The sequence below is a fragment of the Simochromis diagramma genome, unplaced genomic scaffold (assembly GCF_900408965.1).
Source record: "Simochromis diagramma unplaced genomic scaffold, fSimDia1.1 OVJJ01000483.1, whole genome shotgun sequence".
Taxonomy (NCBI): domain Eukaryota; kingdom Metazoa; phylum Chordata; class Actinopteri; order Cichliformes; family Cichlidae; genus Simochromis; species Simochromis diagramma.
Window position 1 is genome coordinate 4,607,901 of NW_024386835.1, and position 24,821 is coordinate 4,632,721.

The 24,821-nt window shown below is 40.9% G+C and overlaps 2 protein-coding genes across 4 annotated transcripts; both read right to left on the minus strand.

The window, feature by feature from the left end:
• Positions 1-31: 31 nt before the first annotated feature.
• On the minus strand, positions 32-17,753 carry per3 (period circadian clock 3). Of its 3 annotated transcripts, XR_005695441.1 has the most exons (23): positions 17,583-17,753; positions 12,787-13,214; positions 12,210-12,370; positions 11,985-12,103; positions 11,500-11,698; positions 11,271-11,322; positions 10,399-10,547; positions 10,145-10,223; positions 9,951-10,057; positions 8,193-8,349; positions 7,911-8,019; positions 7,482-7,610; positions 7,247-7,355; positions 7,041-7,152; positions 6,784-6,923; positions 6,500-6,664; positions 6,050-6,301; positions 5,076-5,938; positions 4,782-4,968; positions 4,345-4,531; positions 3,996-4,056; positions 1,195-1,345; positions 995-1,111 (listed from the first exon to the last, which is right to left on the minus strand). XR_005695441.1 is itself a non-coding variant. In XM_040029221.1 (22 exons), exons 2-22 carry the CDS (start codon positions 13,071-13,073, stop codon positions 989-991), a joined length of 3,834 nt encoding a protein of 1,277 aa, XP_039885155.1. In that variant the 5' UTR covers positions 13,074-13,214; positions 17,583-17,752; the 3' UTR covers positions 32-988. The 3 variants fall into 3 exon arrangements, 2 of the variants coding, with proteins under 2 accessions (XP_039885155.1, XP_039885154.1); XM_040029221.1 differs by lacking the exon at positions 3,996-4,056 and having other exon boundaries at positions 32-1,111; positions 6,500-6,661; positions 17,583-17,752; XM_040029220.1 differs by lacking the exon at positions 3,996-4,056 and having other exon boundaries at positions 32-1,111; positions 17,583-17,752.
• Positions 17,754-18,787: 1,034 nt separating this feature from the next.
• LOC120731514 (vesicle-associated membrane protein 3-like) lies at positions 18,788-23,102 on the minus strand. Its single transcript, XM_040028549.1, has 4 exons — positions 23,013-23,102; positions 21,549-21,707; positions 21,236-21,287; positions 18,788-20,757 (listed from the first exon to the last, which is right to left on the minus strand). Exons 1-4 carry the CDS (start codon positions 23,100-23,102, stop codon positions 20,741-20,743), a joined length of 318 nt encoding a protein of 105 aa, XP_039884483.1. The 3' UTR covers positions 18,788-20,740.
• Between the last annotated feature and the right edge of the window lie 1,719 nt (positions 23,103-24,821).

Genomic DNA, 24,821 nt, shown 5'->3' on the forward strand with positions numbered 1-24,821 from the left:
ATGTTACGTAAAAACTTGACTGACACTCATGTCGAACTGCAATTTAGGTTTTATCTCATTTATTCATTCCTTTGTGTCACAAACAGTCCCTGAATTCAAGACAAATGGCTTTTTATACACTTTGTGAAGTTCATTTTGTGTACATTTCCTATAAAATACATGATACTGTTATATACTTTCAATCTAAAAACGGTAGAAAACCACGTTCTGTCTTGCACTGTTGGACAAGTGTATCGAAAGAAGCAGCTCGCAGTCGGCCGGCACGCACACTTTTACACATCCACAAGCTCACCTGTGATTTAAATTCAGTACAGGAAGAAGAAAAGAAACATTCACAGAACTACAACAGGCTAGTTAGTTCTTCCCGGTCTCCCTTTCATACAAACATACATCCAATCAGGCAGACAGCTGCAGGGTATAGAAGGAAATTCATTTACTTAGTAAACACAAGATGAGCGGAAATTTGGGGCCACACTGTGTTTGTTTACAATTAAGAGGTAAGCTACAGGTATTACAGGGCGATGACCGGGCAGGATAGGTCGGTGGAGAAAGGACTTGCTACAGGAAGTTTTGAGTAACGGGCTAGATGAGTCTTCTAGCACCAAGTTCAATTTGAAATGATCAAAATGCGGAAAACGGCCCATTCTTATTCCCAGGACATCATACATGCTTGATTGCTTGATGGCAATGTAGGGCTAACGCTGAGAACCCAATATTAACACATAAAAGGAAAAATGTAATATTCATGGTCCAATAAGAACAGCCACATTAAGCAGAGTGAAAGAAAATGCCCATCTCTCGCCTCCTCTGTTCCTTAGGGCCTGGTCCAGCCTCTGCTACCTTTATTAAACATATTAGATTTTACACTAAAGCACAGGGATCCACTCCTTCAGACTGGTCAAAAGAGATGCACGGTGAGAGTTGTTGAGGTTCCTGACAGGGCTGGCACACTGTAAACCTGATGGTGGGTGATTTCTGGTCAGAGTTCTCAAGTGTCAACCACGAGTCCGATCGGGTCGTGCTGAGGGCTCTCCAGAGGTGAGGAACTGTCAGGTGCAGCCGGGTGAGTGGGGTGGGACATGCCTGCACCTGAGCTGCAGCTCACACAACCCTGAGAGAGACAGCAACGCATTAAACACACGGTCACAGGAAACGAAAACAAAAATGTTCACAGTGAGTGATTCGTGGCGATACCTGTGTGTCTATTTCCTGTGGGATGGCATGCTGTTTGATCCATGGATGGACTTCAGCCAGCTCCTCTCTCTGCTCTTGGCTGAACCAGGGCTGGAGGGGCTGAAGCACTCGAAGCTTCTCCCTGTCCTCCGCCAAAACCTTGTTCTGGTCCCTGCGGGGAGAGAAAGCATGAGATGATAAAGGATGATGAAGAAAAGGTAAAGGGCATGAAGATGAACTGTCTCCCCCATGTGTGACAAAAGTGGTATTGCACAGGGGTGATTCTCACACCTGTGAGGGGCATATTTGTTTGGGTTTCTAAACAGTATGGCACGTCGACACACCTGAAATGTAACCAGGGGTCCGTTCTTCGTACCTTGCTTACTACATCCAAGATCAAATCATCGCGCTAACTTTGAGCTCGCTATTCCGGTTCTCCGAACACACCTGTTGTTGACCATTAGTATAGCTAGATGAAGTAATGTGAGATCACTGGGTGGCTTAACAGGGGCTACGCATCGATAGTAGAAACATTGATCGGCAACCCTTTGATTGGTTGGTGAAAATGTCGAAGGAGCGCGCTCAGTATTTTTCGGTAGCAGAGCAAGAACTCTTGATTGAGGGATTTCAGGAGTTTCAGAGTTTAATTAAAACGCAAGGGAACACTGCAAAGGCTGCAAAAGCAAGGAGAGAGGGCTGGCAGAAAGTTGCTGACAAATTAAACTCGTAAGTAATTTAATAATAATAATAATAATAATAATAATAATAATAATAATAATAATAATAATAATAATGGATTTATATAGCGCTTTTCAAGGCACCCAAAGCGCTTTACAATGCCACTATTCATTCACTCTCACATTCACACATTGGTGGAGGCAGCTACGGTTGCAGCCACAGCTGCCCTGGGGCAGACTGACAGAAGCGAGGCTGCCATATCGCGCCATCGGCCCCTCTGGCCAACACCAGTAGGCAGTAGGGTAAATTTATTATATTACATTATATCCTCTTTCACATTAGAGCCACAACAGGACCCACTAGAACATGGGAACAAGTAAAAGTGAAATATAAGAATATTCTACAGAATGGTAATATTTATCACTTATATTGCTTTTAGTCTCTTGAAAAGAGACCCTGAAATAATCTGTTTGTTTATAACAGCAACCAAGAAAAGGGCAGAGCAAAAAAAGACAGGTGGTGGTCCTGCACCCCCTCGTCAACAAGTTGGTTAAATAAATAATACCCTCACGGGAAAATCGATATCTCTCTATGAGCACACTGTCGCGCTGAGCTAAAGGATCCTGTCTATCCTGCAATATACGCTGAATTCTGAGGACTCTCCTTATCAATCTTGCACCTTCCGCAATGGGCTGCTCGCGTATACGGACAGGACATGGCTGCGACAGACTTCCCAAATCCACCTTCGCTTTTATAGCCGTGGTCTCTCATCTTGATTACACAAAGTAATTTACTATTACAACTCTAACATATGAATTACATCTGAAATAATCAAATACATGAAATAGAATGATTAATAGTACATTTCCCTTTTTTTAGGAAATGACCTGTATGTATCTGTATGAAATCAATGAAAGGATCACGTACTGCATTATCTTTAGTTACGTTGATAATATTTATTTATGGAAAAACAGTGGGAAAATATCGCTGTTGCTTTCGTATAAATGAAGCGGACATACCTGAGTGGCCGCGATCTAATCCAGTTTACATAAAGTAAACCTGCTCGGGAGCAGGTTTACGCTTACGGATCTGTTGCTATGACAGCAAGTCCCGGATGAGCTTCAGAGAACCGAACGATCCAAGATCACGCGAAATCGTCAACAATCAAATCCAGCTAACTTACTTAGCGAGGTACGAAGAACGGACCCCTGGACATAATTTGGCCGCTCCTGTCCAATCAAAATGGGCTTTGAGGGAATGCAAAGAAGTGACCTAAGTTTATCAGAATGGAAACCAACATGATCTTTCTGCTTTTAAAGGTGGATTAAAGAGATACCACTTCCTGCTAAACTGAAGGGATTCAGTGTAGAAAAGGCGGTTCATAGTCTCTGAGGCTGATTCATGCTGCTCTGTGGTATGCTTTTGGTTTACATCTTTTCACCCATTGCTTGTCTTCTTGTTTGTGCTTTTGTAAAAAAGTTAAATAATAAAAAAGAAAACATGTATAAGGCATAAGAAGTCCATCTAACTGGTATAAATATAAATAAGCACAGTACTGTGAAGACGGCTTTGGTGTTTATTGTACTCCCCGATTAGATAATATCATTACATAATCAAATCAGCAGGTAGCCCTTTTGCTGTACCATTTGGCTTTGAATAAGCGAAGCCATCAGACAAAAAGACTAAATACCTTGCCACATTAAACAAGGTGAGACATTTAGATAAGATGACAGAACAAAAGAAACAACACTTGCACATGTTTTGACTTTATGAGCCTCATAAAAGCCTCACCTTTAACCTTACTGCGCTTACTCAGTCAACTAGTGAGTATAATCCTCACTTTATATTGAAGATAAATGATTTCTAGTACAAAGCACCAGGTTTCAAAGGCCACTGTGAAAGTGTCACAGGGGGAGGGGGAAAGCAATGCTGATATACACTGAACAGGCTGACATTATTTCTGTTCATGCTTGCATTAGTTACTTTTGTGCCTCTGTTACTATAAAACAGAACGCATTTGCAATTGTAAATCAAACTTGAGAGCTCGATCGCAAATGGATTACACTGACTTCAAATGTGGCTCTAAAATGTGATTTGTGAATCCTAAAGCTTAGAAACTTGTTTGAAAAGTAGGCGGGACCCACGCTGAAAGATGTACTCTCTCTCTGTTGGCCAGACTCGATTGGAGGGACAGCTTGGAAATATCTACAGTTTATAAACGAGATGGGTGATGGGTTAAACAAATACACGTTTCTGTTAATCTTTAACTGGAACTGGATTTACATTTTCATCAGAAAGTCATCTTGCATTAAAAATTGTTTAAAAAACAACAACAAAAAAAACAAAAAAACTGAGCGCGGTGTTCAGAGTTCGCTCTGAAAATGACAAGAAAGACACAAAAGTAATTCCACACACAAATCTGTAATGCCAAAATAGCTTTTCTCAAAAATGCGTTTCCCTTTTATCCATTATTAATTAAGTGTATTGGTGTACCTGGTGTGGATCTGGTATGTCATCATGACACGCTCGGGGGTGTGCTGGATCATGCTCCACAGGGAGTTTTCCGACTGATTCTCAAAGGTGTGTTTGTGCTCTGCCAGGGTCTCCTGACTCTTACGAGCTTTGCGTGACGTGTCCGATGAATCGTTGCTGGCAAAGTATTTACTGCTGTTGCTGCTGCCTGTAACCCAGGGAAAAATTCATTCACATCCTTCCTTCCTACTCTTAACTGAAAATGTTGTTCCTCTGTTTTGCATTTGCATGGCATTCTTTTACTTGTTTGCATCATGCAGCAACATTTAGAAACTTGGTGTACACGGACATTGGAAACTGAAAGTCAAAACTATAACAACTAGACTTATGCTTTACAAATATGGTGCAAAAAAGGCAGTTTTTGCATGAATTGCATGCATGCATATTGCCTTTCTTACCAGTGTGTGAAGTAGAGGTTCCATTGGAGCCAGATCCAGACCCCAGTGAGCCTCCAGACTCCCCTGATCCAGACCCTGAGGCATTGGAGCCAGTTCCTGACCTGGCGTCCTCCTGAAGCAGTAAGTCAAGAAGCTCGCTGGATGTTGACTGGGCATCATGGTTGCCAGACTCTCCTGCGACATCACGCTAATCATAAAAAAGATGGTCAGAAATCAGTCGGCATTTTAGAGTGAGAAAACTATCAGACCTATACTCAACCCATACCTGTTATAAAAGGTGGTAGATTGACTCACCTCATTGGCATGTTGTTCATGGAGGCTCTCGGCGTGGTTGTGCCCGGTGCTGCTCTGCCCTTCACTCGGTTTGGGCAGTTCTTCCTGCAGCAGATTGAGCTGCAGTGGAGAACTTGAGCGAGAACTAGAGAACAAAGCTGTAGGCCCAGCCGCTTCCTCTTCTTCGCCGACAGATGAACTTGCTCTGGGTGAGCAAAGTAAAAGGCCTGGGGATGTTTGAGAATGGGGACCAGGCTGGGCCTGGAACTGAGGCTGAGGGAAAGGTGCACTGACAGGGGCATACCCTGTCATAGTGATGGGTATTTGGGGAAGTATAGACTGAGCTGACTGTGGATAAATGGATGGGTAACCTGGGGTAAAAGTGGGGTAGTTGGGCAGGATGACAGCCATGACTGGAGCCATGAAAGAAGGGTTGAAGGTCTGTGTTGGAGCTATGGGTTGCAGGTTGTGAAAGTTTTGGGTATTCTGAACATTCTGAATGGTCTCCATTTGGATTTGCTGCATGCCTGGCAGGCTCTGAGTAGGTTGCATTATGTTGAAGTTGTAGCTGAGCTGGTCAGGAGGCTGGAGCCCCGTAGGAGCTGCTCCAGGCAGCTGTTGTGTCCTGGGTGATTGCTCCGGGCCGGGCTTCCCCATTACAGGAAAGAATGGCACCTGGACTGGAGATGTTTGGCTGTAGTGTGCTCCCACCTGGGGCTGGGAGGACTCTGAGGAGGGCCATGAGGAGTCAGGGACATGGCGAGCGGGTTCAGGAGGGGAGGAATAGCTGTCTGACGAACCCTGGGGTTTGGGACGCTTGTGTCTTGGCTTCCCTTTTCGAGAACGATTCCAACCTCCGGCACTCAGTGGACGCAGGTAGTCTCCTGCAGTGAATGTATAGAGATCATAGAATCTAATTAAAGTTGCACAAAAATTTGCACCAACACTTAGATTTCAAAACATCAGCTGCGTTGCTAAAGAAATATTCAACAAACCTGGGTGGTGGGAGTGAGCCAAAGAGCTGTTGTCCAGCTGCAGATATGAGCTGTAAGGGCTCTGAAGGATGCGATGGCGGAATCGATCCACATATTCTTGCTCCTCCTTCTGGGTGTGAGCTGACAGCACCTCCTTGGTGAGACCAACAAACCTTCTTTCCTCTGCGGCAGGGCTTGGAGCTGGACGGACAGGGGTTGGGGCAGGATCAGCAGGCTCACTGCCCATCGGGGCATCCTCCAGTGCTGTGGCTTCTAACAGAAAAACATGGGGGGGGGGGGGGGGGGGGCAGTGTCAAAAGAAAGCACTAAATGTTTCTCTGTGTGCAAAACTCCTGAGAGAATTTTGAACTTTTACCATTAAGGGAGAGGAAGGAAAAAAAAAAAAAAGGAAAAAAAAAAAGGAAGCATCTGAGCAGGTCTCACTCATGATATAAGACTATGTTTATATACCTGACTCAGGCTGTGGCACGTGCACTATGGTACTGCTGTATGAACACTGGCTGGTGACCGAGACAACACTCATGGCTTTAGTAGACATGGTGATGTCTGTAAGAGGTGCCCCGACTACAGCTGGAGTTGGAGGGCTCACTGACACCTCAGTCTCCACCACGACTGCTGAAAAGTGAGAAAAAACAAACGCCAGGAGCAAAACGAGTTTATATGACAGAAACATTGCAGACTTTCACCCTAAAAGTAACAGAATGCTAAGCCATGTGCTGTGTGTGGGTTTATACCATCTGAACTCTCCTGAGCTGTGTCAGTGGCTCCTGCAGGCTTGTCATCTTCTGAGGTAGAGGATGAGGAAGAAGAGGTAAGCAAGGAACGAGATTCACTCTTCCGCTTGAGGGCTGGACCTGTACAGCTCTCTAAATATCTGGTTACACACAAGAAACGTGCGCAAACCAACAGGGAAAGCAGGAGTCAATATTATGATAAGGACTGAGTGCTGCAGAAAAAAAAAAAAAAAAAAGTCATGTTTGTTGCCACACACCTGATGATGTTATCCACACAGTTGATTTGCTGATAGGAGGGAATGTGTGTTTGCTTCCTGCTCGCTTTGTGCTCTCTGACCTCAGCATTGGAGGCTGCAGGGGGTAGAGGAGCTGGCAAAATAAACAGCCAACATTTAAAATATCTGCCAATTTTAAAAAACACATTTTAACTGTTTTGTACTCAGTGGATGTGAAACTGCGATACCTGTGACACGTTTTCCAAGGAAAGCAATTTTGTGGTTGGAATCCAGATAAGCCTGCTGGCCCCAACTCTTCACTCTGTTTACATCAGCACAGATCTGCTGTAAAGTCATCTGGAAAACACAAACAGACGAACACAGCACCCCCCAAAAAAGTGCATGAGTAACCATGGCAATAGATAGTTAGGCAACTAGGTGACATGTGAATTCCTGGATGATGACCTCACTGTGATGTCTTACCGGTTCCCGGTGTGAGTCCTCCCATACGTTGCCATTGCTGTCACTTGAAGATGCAATGCTGATGTAGTGCTCGTGAGAGCCGTTGCTGCCTAAACTACCGTAACCACTGGAGCCATTGTTGTGAACGGGCTGTAAAGAAGAAACACAAGGAAGAACAGATTAATGCTGCTGTTTAACAGATATTAATGCTTCTTTTTTCAGCCTGTGTACAGCAACCAAAAAGCAAAAACCACACATACTACAACTCCAACCCATTTAGTATGAATCATTTTTTATTTTTCCTTTTTCTGATAGGACTGAAACATGATCAGCTTTATATGTTATTACGCTGATACCAGCATGATACCAGCACCTTTGTTGCATTACAGCAACAAAGGATTTAAAGTGAGTGCTTTCTGGAATTCATTTATTCAGCAATGACATATTCACCTGTAGGAAAAGCTTATAGATCTTTGCCTGAAGATCTTTTATTTCCTCGTGAGTTACTGGAACAAACTCCTTTGCTTTAGCAGCAAACACATCCTCATTCAGAGGACTCCTGTAGGTAAAGGCAGTAAACAGAGTGATGTTATCTTTGTTACTGCGTCATTCATGTAATCGCACACCGTTTTCACAGAAACCCAGGGGGATTACACAACAGACACCAAACTCTACACCTCAGCACACATTTTTGTTGTCTTGGGGTTTAGATTTTATGCTTATGGAACTTACGTCCTGACTTTGTGGCGCCCGATGATGAAGGCCACCTTCCGGCTCCATGGGTTGATGAAGCTGGACCAGCTGGTGTCCAAGGTGATGTAGTCTCCATTCTGACAGTGCAGACGCACGGGAGAATGTTCAAATGGAGGCTGGCCCGCATGCTTCAAGACTAAGCAAGGCACGAAGAAAGAATAAATAAATAAATAAATAAATAAATAAAATGTATGACAAAAATACAGTCACGGTAAAAATAAATTACTGTCAATTCTAAAGATTTGTATTAGGACATAATAATAAAAACATTATGATATTTAAACTGTTTCACTATTTATTTAGTACTAAAATAAGCCAAAACGCTGAAGCAGTGTGTTAAAAACTAAATATATCCCATGATTCAATAGCTTTTAGAGCCACCTTTAGCAGCAATAACTTGAAGTAATAATTTTCTGTATGATGTGAGAAACTTTATCAGTCTCTCAAATCATTGTGGAGGAATTCTGACCCACTCCTCTTTCCAGTGTTGCTTCACTTCATTGAGGTTTGTGGTATTTGTTTATGTATAACTCTTAACCAAGGGAAAGCATTTCAGTCAGGTTGAGGTCTGGACAATTGCAACACACTGATTCTTTTCTTTTTCAGACAGGCTGTTGTAGTTATTCTGCTTACACGTGCCCTCACAAATGACTGTAGAATACATTGCAGTCCATTAACTCCTCTGCATACCGAAGTGTCCAGGTCCTGTGGCTGCAACACAAGCTTAAGTGATCACCCCCACCCGGCCCCATTACCGTGCTTTACAGTTTGTATGAGGCATTTGTGCTGATATGCTCTGTTCATGCCATCCAAACATGGCGTTGTGCATTATGGCCAAACACCTCAATTTTTGGTCTCATTTGTCCCAAGAAGTCCTGTGGTTTGTTCTATTCTTCAAACCTAAACTGTGCTACGTTGTTCTTTTTAGAGGGAAGAAGCATTCTCCTGGCAACCCAACTAAACAAGCCATACTTGTTCAGTCTTTTTCCAATTGTCCTGTCATGAACTTTAACATTTAAGATGCTAACTGAGGCCTGTGGAGTCTGGAAAGTTCACTCCTGGAAAGACTGGCAAATGTTTGGAATGTTTTCCACTTGAATGTGAATAGTATTTCACACTGCCGAATGATGGAATTCCAATTGCTTGGAAAAAGGCTAATTATCCTTCTTTAAGATCACTGCTGATGTCATTTCTCCTCTGCATCATGTTAACAGATATGTTAACACTCCAGATCACCAAACTGCCCAAATGTCTGCTTTCATAGAGGTGCTCACATTTGCTGATGATCACTTGATCAAGAGCAGCACCCTGGTTTCTACTTATTCTCTCACCTACAGTACTATGGAAGAAGTAAGAGCACTTAGTTTTTCAAACACTGCTTTTGCATTTTTCCCTAATTTTTGTTAATTATGACATAGTGTATTATTTAACTTGCTGTTGATCACCTCAGGTTGATCTTTGTCTAATTAATTAATTAATTTTTATTATGTGATGAAAGGTAAAATCTTATCATTTCAAAGCGTGTGTAAATGCTTAGGATAAACACCTTGCTTTGGTTGATTAATTTACTACTACTACTACTACTAGCCATTTTATTATTTGTCTGGCATTTTGTACAGTATAATGAAAAAGAGAATATCTATCTATTTAAATATACAATTTGAGTCAGCTCATTGAAATGCAGAGTTTTCTTATCAGCAGACTAAACTTTTGCACTCATCCTCCCCACAAACTCACCTTTCCGGTGCATGGCTAGCATGAGGGGGCGGTCCTCTGGGTGAATGCAAGTCAGCAACGACGTGCCTATCAGATCCTGAGGAAGGTATCCAAGCAAAGGCACGGCCCTGTGAACAGTCACCATAAAAATCAGCTCTTTTCATACACTGCCATCAATTTTCAAAACTTGGGACTGGAAATTTGTGTGTATTGACCTGTCATCAACTTCCAGAAACACACAACCAGGGGAGTGTGTCGTGGTAAAGATGCGCTTGTCCATGGGAATCCGAGGTGCTGCATACACAAATCATATAAACACCAGTGCAAAACATGAATAAACAGTGGTTATAAGTTCATCAGAAATACCAGAAGAGTTTCTCAGAAAGTGTTTGGGGTTATTATAGATAAAATTGCATTGACCTATCAGAGCATCAAAGCTGCATGTTAAAAGACAAACACGGTATCATACCTTCATATCCAGAGATGATGCGTTCAGCCAGTGCCAGGCAGCACGGCTCCTCCTCCTCCCCACTGCTCCCAGATCCCTGCACCTTCAGCTGGTAGGGTGTTATCCGAAATGGGTTGTAACGCATCTCACCCTCACGATCCTTCCCACCCCTAAAACACACAAATCATATCTGAATTTATTGTGATCAAAGATGAAAACAGGAAACGTTACCTGCACCAGTTTCAAACCCTAAAATAAAGATCTAATGAAAAATGAAAACAATTACTTCAAACTTCAATGATATCTATTGGTACAAGTTGATGACAGCTAATTTAATTCTTGTAAGAATGTGTGAAATGAATATTTTCTATGGCTATGGAGGTACTTTCAGTCACAAGAGCTGATGGATAATCATGTTTGATTTGGCACACATTTTACACCAGAAGCCCCTCCTAACACAACCCTCATATTTATCCAGGCGTGTCTCCTCCTGGTCTCAGACTGGGAATCTTTTGCACATAAAATGAATGTGTTAACCACTACACCATGGACCGAGCACAGTTTCTACAGACACATTCATTAAAAAGCATGTATTGATGGAATTCCTTATAGAGGAAGAGTTGACAATCAGAACGAAACTTCATTACACCCTACAGGAAATTTTGTAACAGTTGCATAAGCTTGTAGAAGTTACACAATTCTAATAATAAAAAAACAACAATCATAATTTAAAAACCCTGAAATTACTGCAGTTTATAGTCTGGATACACAAGGGCAACATCAGATGTAGGGTTTAATGGAATTTAGCTCATATATTTTATTAAATGTGCATTTAAAAAAAATAATTATTGTTTAAAGAATTAAGGGATATGAAGAAAAAAAAAAGTACTGACCTGATTCGGCAGAAGAAGGACTTGACCTGGGCACAATCAAACAAAACGCCAGCTACAGAGAAAAAGAAGCGAGAGAAGTCAGTTAGCCATATTCTCTTTCATTATTTCTGTTAGATACCCACTGAGACACTAGCATGTGCAAACTAACTTAAAAAACAAAAACAAAACTGTGCTGTCCCTGTGCCGTATTTTATTTATTTAATCTAAATAAATAAATAAAATACAGCACCTGTGTGCGAGTTGCTCCAAGGTGGCAAATGGGGTTGCGCAGTGTGTGAATAGAAGACGTTGACATCTTGGTGGAAGAGCAGCTCCACAAATTTGGCGGACTCCAGAAACTTCCTCTTGCAGCACAGGATGCTGGGAGCCTGCTCAGACGCGTAGAGGACGCGGCCGCTGGCCAGGGAGAAAACCACCACGAAGGAATCCTACAAACAGGTAAAGAGATGTACGCACCCAGAAACACATGCACAAGCAAGCAAAGTCACAGACACACACAAAAGCAATAAACACACATACACTCACACACCCGCTCAGGAGTGAGGCAAAATAAATGTACATATGCATGTGTATTTGCATCTTTAAGACTGCCTCAAAACAGGATTTCAGAACAGCTCTAAACAAATGCTTAGTGGGTCCTATGACATCTTCAGTGATGCATTAAAAAAGGGACAATAACATCAGAACCTGTGCATCTAAGTTTGATGCGCATACCGTATTTTTAAGGGTGTGTTCTGAGGTGACTCTCTCCAGCTCTTCCAGGGTGCAAACAGTGGCATTTCTCCGCTCGTCCTGCCCATTTTGCATGAGCAGTTTATAGTATTCACTATTAGCTACAGGTGACAAACCAAGGCACACAAACAGTATCAGTATTTGGAGAAAAATAAATAGTGTTTTCTTAAGATTCTACATGGACTCTTCTGTATTTAGTCAGGTTACCTTGCACTTGTTTGACACAGTTGAGCGCGTAATGTAAGGCCTCCACAGTGCTGGCTTTGCTGCGGCTGCGTTTGTCTGATGGAAGCCTCTTTTTCATCTCAGCCACTGCATTCATCACCTCTCTGTGGTCCTGCCCTTTGCCAGCCTCTGCATGCTCGCTGCTACATATGCACAGAAACAGCATAAAAAGCTAAGTATTTCTCACAGTTACTTAAGTAGTTAAGATTCACTCTGTCGGATATAGTTAGCATTTTTGTCACCATTATACCATGAATAGATCATAGCACAGACGCAGAACTTCAGGATCAGCTGGTAAAAAGCATCTTTCCAGTTTATTTTGGGAAACTGGCTTGTTTTCTACTATGCCAAAATTCTTGCAATGCTGCAAGAAAGTTAAAACCCTGGCTGTTGTCACAGTGTGCTGTACTCCACTTGTCAGAGCCACATGCTAACAGAATAGTAATAGATAAAAAGCTCTCACGTGGTGTTGTGGATCTTTGCAGAAATTAGGGTCAGAAAGGCACCATAGAAAGTCCCCAAAAAAGGCTAAATGGTGAGAGCACATGGAGTTAAATACCTCTTAGCTGAAACTGAGGTGGATCCCGAAGCACTCCCAAAGCTGCGATTGGTTGATGAACACAGGTCGTGTGAACCACTCGCCATTTCTTCATCTTCCTGTCCCACCTCTCCACCTGAAACTCCACTTTCTTCACCCCCGAGGTGCTTGGACGTTTCCCTGCCGTTCTGCTTCCCGGACAACTCCTGCTCCACCTCTCCACCGTTCGCTGTGGCTGACGGCAATGCAGGCTCCTCCCCATGTAGTCCGCTGTCACCTCCTGGCATCACCACACTTTGGTCACACATCAATTATTTTTCTTTCCAGTTACAATAGTCGGTAAGGGTCTTCATATGTTCAACCAAAGGGAATGGGTTCCATGTGGTAACAATGAATTGACTTTCATTCAGTCAGTGCTGAATGTTGGATGAAGTGGTCTGTTTTTTCCACTGCAAACAGAAGAAAATAAGCAAAAAGCCTGAGTTTAGTTATTATTGCATAGAAGGCATATGGAACAAATTTCCCACGTGTGGGACTAATCAAGTTTTATGTTATGCCAGAGGCAAGATTTAGGAAAATCAGTACAGGTAGTAGGGCTCTGCGATATGACCAAAATCTCATATCCCGATATAAGAATTCTATTGTTCCGATAATGATATAAATCACAAAAATGTAACATTTTCTGTAAATTCTGTGAATCTCGGGCAGCTCGACTTGCGGGAAGTGTTTCCAGCTGCGCGTCATGTAGCTGGAGTCGAGTGTTTTAACCGATGCATGAAATTATACTCTTTTTTTACTTCTCATCAGTAAATAATCTGCTGTTACCGTCATTGTTGTTAACCACAACGCATAAAAACAGGCTCTTGTCCGTCCGTAGTGTGGTTATATAAAATATAAGAGAAAGAGAGAACTTTACGAAATTAATATAGCCACTACAGTGACCATCAAAACGATGAAAAAAAAATATTGCCGTAAACAGTTTATTTTGCGACACCACGAAACAAACGATAGCGTAAAATGAAACTAGACTTTTTATATTGTCATCCGATATATATTGTTATATCGAACAGCCCTAACAGGTAGTACAACAGAAACACTGAAATTTATGAAAGCAGCTGTCTCTCAGTTAGGACTGGGCTATATCATACCGTTCACGGTAATACCAGTGTAATGTTGAGCAACGATAAGAAAATGAAATATCGTGATAGAATATGGGTAAAACGCGCATGCGCAGTGCCTTCGTTTACATACGCACATGGCGGTGACGCAGAATGAGAAGAGTGAAAGCGGATCGTTAACTGAAACGGATGAACCAGAATTGGTTTGTAAAAATGCTGGAACTTCAGTGGTGTGGAACTGGTTTGGCTTTCATCCGTCAGATACACAACAAAGCACTATTTTTGGTAGCGCATGCTAGCGGGCCGTCGTTATTACCGTGTTTTTTGGAAAACACGGCACACTTAAAACCAATCCTTTGATTTTTCTGGAAATCGACAGTGCCCTTTATAATCCCGTGTGCCTTATGTATGAATTCTGGTTGTGTTTACTGACCTCTAATTGATTTTATGTGGTACACGGCGCTCGAAAATCTGTCAAATGTTTCAGTATGACTTTGCTAAGCTACGAACCCGCACTGCTTGATGGATTGTCGGAGCATTACGGCTATCGTAGGCAGACGCCTCGCGGAGTGATACGTACTGTGCTTCAACATAATATTACCGTACTGTGTGTGTATAACCTCTTTTTAAGTTTTGTGGATATTATACATGGTTATGCTCAGGATATGTCAGCCAATTTCCCCTGGAAATGCCTTTTGGTTAAACTGTCAGCAAGGAATTTGCATTTGCACTGTTAATTTTTTATATAACTTTAATGCACTTAAAGCTCTACTCTCAGTCGTGTAGACTCTCAATAAACACATCCATCGATGTCTCATCAGGCAAGACGTGATAACATTTTTACCAAACTAAAATAAACGCCATATATATATATATATATATATATATATTCCAAGTTCACTTAGTTTTTTATTTTCAAAAGTCTTGTTGTTATTTTCTTTTTGGTACATGTTTTTTTCCACATCTAGTTTCAGTTTGTAGCTTAGTTTAAGTTTACTACAGTTTACTTAATCTCATTTATGAGGAGCCAACTCTAAAACTGTATTTTACACCTTACAAATTGAAAACATTCATGTTTAAATAGCGAAACTAAAGCGTTATTGTTGCAGATCTCAGCTGGCTTGGTCTCTGACCACCAATGACACTGAGGATCCTGTTCTTGCATTACTCCCACAAACACATTTCAGATTTAGCCATTGAAAACATATTTTTTAATAAAGTGTTGTGCAGTGACAGATCTTTTCTCTTACATTTTTCAACAGCACTTCTTGTTAAAGTGTGACTTTTTGGAAAAACTTTAACACTTCTGTAGGTCATCATTAAGTCAACCTACCTAATAAGCAACTGCTCATACTCCTACAGACAGATCATGCATGACACCTTAAAGGCCAATGCGACCTGGAAACAGATAATCTTCAGCATGGCAAAATTCACGGTTGGCAATCATGAAAGTTGGGAATCTTGCCAGTGAACTTTTTCTCAAATAAGTGGCAAAATGTATTTCCAAAGATATTAACAGTATATGCAGAGAATCATCCCCAGTTGGAATCCCCATCCACCTCACATTCAATTCCTCTGCTTGTAGGATCATCCAATCATAAGCAAGTTGCTTTAAAGGGAGGGTTTCCTCCAATGAGAGGTAAAACAGCATGAGTCAAGGAGAATAAACTGAGGGCCTGAGGATTATGGTGAATTACAAATTTTAGAAAGCTACTACAAGCCTAATAAGCCGAATAAAAATATAGAGCTAGAAATATATTCACATGTCCACTTTAAACTTGGGGCATGGGTGATGTGCCAAAGGCTTTAAAATTGGAAGCAAACACTTGTCTTCTTTTGAAAGTACGAGCATGTTATTGCCAAACATAAACAAGTAAAAAATGTTCTGTGCAAATGTGAACAAACACAATCTGCCATGTTATTTAATACTACTCAGCTGTCTGGCCATAAAACTGACTCACTGCTTTCTGACTCTCTCCCAGCATCCGCGATTTATGCACATCTCATCCATCAATACTGCCAAGACCAGGTAAGGCTCTGCCAGATATAATAATGTGATACTGGGTTACATAACAGCTGTTACTAATTATGGATTTACATTTTTTGCAATCCCTGCAATCTCTATGGTATTGGTATAATTAAACAAACTCCAACTGCCACCACATCCATATGGCACTGAGACCAGACACTGAGAATAAAGACAGAGGGACAGAAACTGAGAAGCAAAAGCAGGAGGGAGTGAAAATACCCTGCATCATTCATCAGGTCTTCATAGGAGGATTACATAACTGATTTGCTCAATTCAGAATGCATAAAACATTATGCTATTGAGATATTATACATGTACTGACGTGCACAACACACAACGCGTGATTGTTGTTGCATACATAGGATGCTGTGGTCCTCACTTATGCAGCACAACAACACACTTGACCTAGGCTGTTGCTCTGTACTTGAACCTGCATGCACACTGCAACACAGCTCAACACCATCACAGACTGCTTCCAGAAGTCACCTAAAAAGCTAAGATAAGCTATTGCACAAGCAAAACTGAAAGTCAACATTATTACCCGTTTTACAGGCTTTTTTTTTTTTTTTAATTTATTGTTAACGTTCAGCAGAAGCCTACAACTTACTCCCCCTCACCATATGAACCCAGTGACCCAAGTAAGTCCAGAGGCCACCTCACAATGCTTGAAGGAGTGACAGCAACTCCACTCCGGTGGAAGCTATAGCACCACACCTGACTTGCCACTGGGCAGCTTCTAGTTTCAGTGAAGTCCCCTACCCAGAGTTATTACATAGCGCTTTATCTATCAAGACCTCTCATATACATTTTTAAAATTTCTATTTTATTTTTATTTAGTTCTTTTTCAATTAATTCCCATTAGTTTATTTTCAGTTTGTTTGGGTTTTTTGTGTGCCAGGTTTAGCTGGGTTGCTGTAATATACTGGGTATTTATCAGGGGCAATATCCGCAGTGTGTATAAAACCTGCACTGTCTATGGAAGTATCAGAAAGGTTCAGACAGTAAAATACAAACACAGCATTTAGTGAGGGCAATTAACTCCCACTCATGTAATCATGCCAATCTCAATAATCATATGCACCCATGCCTCATCATGCCTGCTGTGTAAGCACATCTGGACAAAGCGAAAAAGCTAAAACTTAATGTAGTTTAGTGTTAAGACCTTTTAACCGCCGTGAGAGTTCGGGTTGCTTGGTGAAAACAGCGCCCCCTACAGTAACTGGATACGAAGGTCGCAATAACGCAATAAACTGATAGCCTGTTAGCTACTGTATTAGCAAGTATAATAGGTTGCTTTTTAAGTAATGCACCGTATGCAAATCTGAGCAACAAAAGCTTTAGTTTGTTACCAACTTGCCAGCCAACACAGCGCAACCCGTGAGCTCCAGCCCCCTGACTTACGGCAGACGTTATACAGCTAACATGAGCAACACACACTGCTTACAGTCAAGTCAGCATTCACTCCTTGGAGAAGCAAAAAGCCCAAACCACAATAATACACATTCGCAACGACTTCATAGCACACAAAAAAGGCAATGATTCAATTTCACATGTTTACATCCACTGTTGTCTCTAGTTTGAAGCCGTGCGTCAGGTGGTTAGCTAGTTTATCGAGAAAGCTAACTCACCAATTACGCCCCCAATTTTTCGTCTTTTGGTGGAATATTTACCTTTCCCGCTCCACGCGTGTCTTGGCTCAAGATTAAAAAGTTACGAGTCTCCTTAATTGATCACCGGACCGCATCAGAAAGTATTTTGTTTCAGTTATATCTCAGTCACGTAGCTACGTCGTCATCCATCCCAGAGCGGTGGACACATTTGTGCAACGTGAGCCCGGCATAGCATAACCACGCCCATTAAGTGATGATTGGACAGGTGGGTTTTACATGTATTATTAGATTGGATAGCAAACCAGATGTAGGCGTGTCTGCCGCGGCATGTCTGTTGGGTGGCTTGCTGGCGATTCACGTGGATTCCCATGTTACACAACCGAGAAACAACAAGCCTGAAGCACACTGCGCGAGCACTGACACTACCAGCCCGCTGCGTCCCCGCCCCTACCGCTAAATGAATGAACAGAGTCGTTGCATGGTCCAGCTGCTGCAGTGCACGTAGCAGGGAGTTTGGACATTTGACTTCTTTTTGTTTGGTTAAATTGTTGTCAGTTATTGAACATCATCTTAGTCAAGTCTCTTAAGTAAAAAAATAAAACATAAAAATTACAAGAAAATGGGAGCTATCAGTAATTTTAATAGATTTTGTCATTAAGCAAATGAAAAGAAAGGCAAAGAATGCCACATACTTGTATATCTTTATTCATTAATTTTAAATAATATTATTTTACATTATATTTTAAAATTTTGCAACAATAATATGCAATCTAATTATCCTCAGTTGTCATGTTGATTTTCTTTATGATACAATGACATTTGTTTGAAAGCACAAACAACACTTGAGCAGCTGTTATATATTCTTTTACCACATCTTTATTGCAATTTGACTTTTTCAGTTAAATCTGCATTTAAATTAAACCTGAACTGAAAATTTCCCAATTCTGTAAAACCAAAACAAAATAATAATAAAATATATAATCGTTAGAACTGATGGGGTTATCCTAAAGACCTACAAGTGAGTGGAACTGAGATGGAAAAAAAGAGGAAGGAAACATGGGGAAAAAAAACAAAAACAAAAACAAAAAAAACCCCCCTCAACAGTACTTGTGTAAAATCTGCTGGACTGTACACCATTGTATGTCACACTGAAGGAATTTATCTTTAAATGACTCCAATAAAAATGATTTTGCCATCATGGCTCCTTTTGGAAAAAGCAATAGCTGGCGTTTGTTACGTCACAGATGAGAAAAATCAGAGGACACTTTGATTTAACATCAGTTTTATTCAAGCAAAAATAAATTTAGGGCCCACAGAGCAGAATTGCACATATTTCCACGTACATTCCCAAAAGTGAAGCAAGGCTTGGAAGTTATAAGATCTTAAATTCTGTGGAAAAAAAAAAAAAAGAAAAAGAAAAAAGGATGAGGTTGACAATTCCATGTATGGTTAATAAAAAGTTGGCCCATAACAGCATTTCCATGCCTACAAATTTTAGTTGTGGCTGCAGTCTGATTAAATCTACATGCTTAACAAAAAAAAAAAAAAAAAAAAAAAAGGGGGTGCGGGTGAGTACATATTTGTGTTAGTGTTTATTTCTCTATCAGAAACACGCAAGAAGTATGAGGGGGGGAGCTAATGATTGCTAGAAGTCAAGAAAAAAAAAATCCTGAAACTGTAACCTAAAACAGGAGCTTTAAATACCAAACAGAGTGAAAATAATATACAAAGCAATCCCAAATCCAGTGTTAGTGTCACATGTATCACAATGCCATGGACCAACAAAATATTTCCACTCTATATCACCCATGATGCTCAGCAGTACTGACCTAAACATCACAAAAAACATACTATAGCCTAACTATGATCAACTCTACATTTAACAGAATGCAAATAACTGTATGACAAATATGGCATGTTAGAATTTTTAATTGTTTTGTGTTAGAAGCATTGTGCATCAACAAGAATGTTTCTTCACACTGGCGTTGATCCAAAGGTCTTTATTAAAGGTTAAATTCAACTGATAGCACAGGCTAGCTGCACAGTATCTGCTGGACAGGGAGCTCACAAGGCACTACTCGTTCTCTGGCTGGCTGGTACATGTGTTCAGAAGGTATGGCTGCATTTTTGGCTGTTCTCCATTGGAGACACCTATCAAAGTCTAAAGCTAAACCACAGATTTTCTTTCCTCTTAATTGTTGATCATTATTATTACATAAAGGCCATTTTTCTGCCACACTTAAGAGCAACTAATTGAGATAATTAATCTCTTGATACCTCATGATGGCACTTCTGTGTATTTTTTTTTCCTTTTACATTTTATGGCAAATCTGTCAGGCAATGTGGATGCTACTTATAGTAAACATGACCAGCACTTAATCTAAACACAAGCTCATGCAAACTTTTACTGCATCCCAATTACTGCCTGAAAATGACATGAACAGGAATGGACACAGTGAGGTGGTTCAACAGTACGTTACCCATTACCAGTAAGCTTTGTGTTGTCAGAATGACTTTCCTCTTCATTCAGATCTAACATTAACACCTGCAACATTGGACCTGATCAGCACTTAACCATGTGCAGAAATAAAATGAGTAATTAGATTTCACTAATATTTGCAAAGCTGACCAATTAAGTAAGAAAAAGCATGAGAGAGGAAAAAAATACTGGTGTTACACTATCAAGAGCAGAAATATTTTAAATCTGGGAAGGGGCATCTCTTCCACCATATGCAGGATTACTGTTACAATCTAAACTATACCACTGAACAGCTAATCCTTAAAGGCACTTCTCTTAGCCTGGCACACGGAATCAAACAATTGTTAATAAAATATAAAAATACAAGTTGAGGAGAGTTTACAATGTTCTTCAATTCTAGTCTTAAGGTTTGAGTATGTGTGTGTGTGTGTTCTGCCAAAGTCTGTTTAGACTCATATTTATAACTGGGCTTTAGTCAAGTTATAAACACATTTCTGTACATATGTTTGTTTTCTTTGGTATGTGTATATCCTAGTAATGTCTGAAATTTTGTAATGTTATAGGTTAAAACTGTGACTATGCACATAAGCAATCACACACGCACACACAGGGCAATCCAGAACAAAGAATGAAGACCCCTGTAGAGGTGGAAAATGTGGAGCTACTCTGAGACACGAGTCACATAGCTCCACTTCTCTTCTTTATCGTGTCTTCTACCCCTCCTCCTCCTGTTGCTTACTTACGAGTAATTCCAGACTGTGAATGAATTAACAAGTTTGTTTAAAACAAATGTTTTATATAAGACATTATAAAAGAGAGATATGACACTAAAGGAACTGTGGGGGAATTCCATAAAGGCAAAAGGCAGGCTGCATTATGTAATTGGGTGTACTTCTTCTTGGCTTACTGCATCCATAACATGAACTAACATGAATAATGATGGGGGAATAGTATGGATAGTAGATGTAAAACTTTAAGTAAAGCTTTTTGAATGTTTGGGGGCAAAGTCCGTAAACTTTATAACTCTTTTCTATCAGATAAGTCATCAAATGACACATCACATGATCTTGAACAGTTGATGTGTGTTTGCCTCTTAAAAGAGCACCAATGTAGCAGTACACCTAACACAGTTTGCGAAACTACAACACTGTAGAGAGTTCTTAATGCTTGGTTTTATGTTTGAAATAACACAAACTGTAACAACACTGTTGATGAGCACATCCTTAATACTCACTAATAATGATGACGATGATGATCACAATGACAGCTATCAGGATCGCCCACATCTGAAACAATTAAAGATAATTTCTACACTATTACACAAGAACTATATCTGTAATACCTCCTCATTTTGTTGAATAAAAACAGGAAGTCTTCACCATAAGTCATGCAAATATATACTGTAAGTTGTGTAGTTAAAAACAATTAATTTAGTAAACCTCAGTCTTTGAAGACTTTAAAAATAGAGTGCATCATATCAGTTAGAGTAATTGTTATTTAAAGTGGTGGAAAGTGTGTGACTTTTGAACCAAACTTTGTTTAAGCACCTTGCAGTTCTTCCACCAGTACTTCCTTTTCAGCTTAGCTGCACTGGTCTCAAACTGGGAGGCTCCAGCCTGGAGTGCATCGGCTCGGTCATCCAGTTCAGACAGCTTCTGATCACGTTCCAGCACTTTGTCCACATTAACACGCATAATGTCCACCACCTACTCAAAACAAACATAATATACATTTTTTGCAATCTGTTTCTTGATGTACATGGGTGTTAGGCAATCTTGAGCCCTCACTGTAAATAAATCTGCCCCAATTTGTTTTTCTCTGGAGGGCATAGGAAAGAATCATAAGAGAAAGAAGAAAAATGCCAAATAAATAAATCAACAGGGTAAAATAACTCCTACAGACCCCTCTTTTAGTCAGACACACATGCATGTGCATAAACACAGATTACACGTAACCCATATTAAATAACTTCCACATAAATCTGATATATACCTAACAGAAATGACTGCAGTGTTGAGGGGAGGTGTAGGATTAAAGAGTAAAAATCGATGTACAGAATGAGTATTTCACATGAGCTATACAGTAGTGCAGTTAAGATAAGTGAGATATAATTCCTACAGAGGCTATATAAAGTGCTGGTGGTTGTGAGTGGTGGTGCAGTCCATGTTTATTATTGATGTGTTTGGCGGGTAACGGTTGTCCATTGTGAGGTGTGTGTAGTGTGTCAAGGCCATGTGTTAACGTGGGTCAGATGTCAGGAGGCAGAGTTCAGGAGTCTGACAGCTGTGGGGGAAAGAAGCTGTTCCGGTACCATGGTGGTCTTAGTATGATGTAAACAGTCCTCAGTAGTTTCCTGCTGACTCTCAGGTGTCAAAGATGGGCCAGCAGGAAAAAGAGTGGGGCGCATTTTGTTTACAGCGAGCTTGAGAACAGGTGCTGTTTGACTTGCAGATTGAAGAAAGGTGATATAAGGGGAGGAAGAATACGCAATAACTAAATAAAGACACAGTATGCAGAGGTAAGAAGACGTGTTTTTTAGAAAGAGGAAATATTCTGCAGTTGCAGTTATCGCGTCAATTTACAGAAATGAACAGAATGTGTAGTTTACCCACTAAAAGAATGTCAGAACAGAGGTAAGAGGAGGCTGATGTCTAGAAGAGATCCAGAGCAGAAAGAAATCACTCATAAAAAATGCCAAGTGGAGTTTGTTTAGGATGACATGACATGGTAAACTTGTATGACCTTTGTGACATGTTGACAATACGCACCAACCTGTTTAAGATCATGTTTTTTTTAGTTACTGATGCTTTTTGTCGCAGGTGTGACCAATAAATCATCATGTAGATTCTTGACAATCGTCAGTGGAAGCAAAGCAAATGCATGGTCTGGGTCTGATGACCCAGAGCTCATGTATTTCTTGTAGATGTTTTTCCATATGTTTGGTGGGTTTCTCTCCTTTTTGTCCTTTCTCCTGGGTCTCCCGGATGTTTTGGGGTCGCGGAGGACGGCACCCGGAAGGTGTTCCCGCGACTGGGGACTGCCGACCTGCCGCACTTAGCCCTCAACCAGCTGGCAGCTGATGGCTTCATGAGGGGACGCATTAAGTTAAAGAAGGGGACGGGCCCAACGTCGGCGCTGATTATACTAAGTCGAACCTGTTAAGTACCTCCGTAGATATAGTTGTGGTTGTGATCGGGGCTTCGCTACTAAAAGGCATCACTGCTGGAGCGGTGTGTGTTTTTTGGTGTCACAAGGTAAGTCGGGAGTCAGGAACGTCGTCACGAGGGAAATCACGGAGTGGAATCGAGGTTTTTGGATTGTCATCCCCTTTTCACATGGCATATTGCCGTGCACTGTGTGGGATTCTTAGAGGAAAGCGCCACAGGAGTCACATGGCTAGAATTGTAATAGTTGTCGTTTCGGTCCACGCGCCATAAATACATCCACTGTCCGTTCACTGAGTCTCGCGTTTGGGCCCTACTTTCTCTAGCAACTCCACGGTCTGCAAGCCCAACCGTGGACAGCAAATTTTTTGGATGCTTGTAAACATTACAGCCCACTCGACTCCGCTAGAAAGGGTTTTGCATAATTAATCAAAACTGGTCGACCAAGCTTCGTGTTTATAGGCAGAATGACACAGATGCTAGGCTAACCAAAAACATCACCTCATATGGCAGAGGTTAAGAGGCAATGATGTCAGGCTGATACAAGTGATTCATTAACCGTGATAAGAATAGCAACACCTGTATTAGCTTGGCATCTTCACCAAATCACTCAGAGTCGTAAACATTTCACACAGCAGACATTTTGATTTTTTCAGCTCTGTTGAAATCCCTCACCTAAAAGACTAGACGGGCAGGACTGTAACAGGAAGGTAGCAGCAGACAAAACCACCCTTTAACCTTCAATGACTCATTGTTGTGCTTATTAAATACAGGAAGGCACAACAAAATAGTAACAGCTTTAATCAATAAACAGATTTACTGAATGATGAGAATCCACACTGAATTACTGAAACCAAGAGTTTCTCAAAACAGCAGGATTTACTGCTAACGTCATCATCTCATTAAGAGCATCCTTTAACTTAAAGATCCAGTTTCATTTTTCATGTACCTGCAGTCATCTTGAAGTTATATAGAAAATTTCTTCCAAAAAATGAAAAATAAATCTATAGTTTTCTACAGTGAATCACTAGCTAGTTAGCAAGCACTGTTACTGTTAGCTAAATGGTCGTTCACTCTGTTTTTTGCCGCTGCTCCTAATGAGTAACAAGGTATTTGTGTGTCACAGTGAATCACAATAACCTTTGTTTTATTTCAATGAAGATGATTTACAGAGAATGTGCTGTTTTGACTCTTCATCCTGACTTGCAGATCGAACAAACAGATTTCACATGAAGAAAAAGAAGAACAAAGAGTCACTCTCACAGAAGAAGTTGGCATTGAGCAGATGTTTGTTCTCATTGCAGAAGGTTTTGCTGAGTCATCACCCAATGTACTCAAATATTTACACATGCCAACAAATAATGAGAAATGCAATAAAAGGTTGTCAGTAAGTTCACCAATTGTATTGATAACTTCCACTGCCATGTTATAACTAAACCAGAGTGGACACTAGTATAGATCACCTGGTTCAGCATGTGATCCGTATGCTGTAAAGCTATTGCTATCGCAGAAGCTTGGTATTGAATCTGCCCTGGGCCATTTTGTTTACAGCGAGCTTGAGAACATGTGCTGTTTGACTTGCAGATTGAAGAAGGTGATATCAGGGGAGGAAGAATACCAAGAACTAAAGTACAGACACATTACACAGAAATAAGA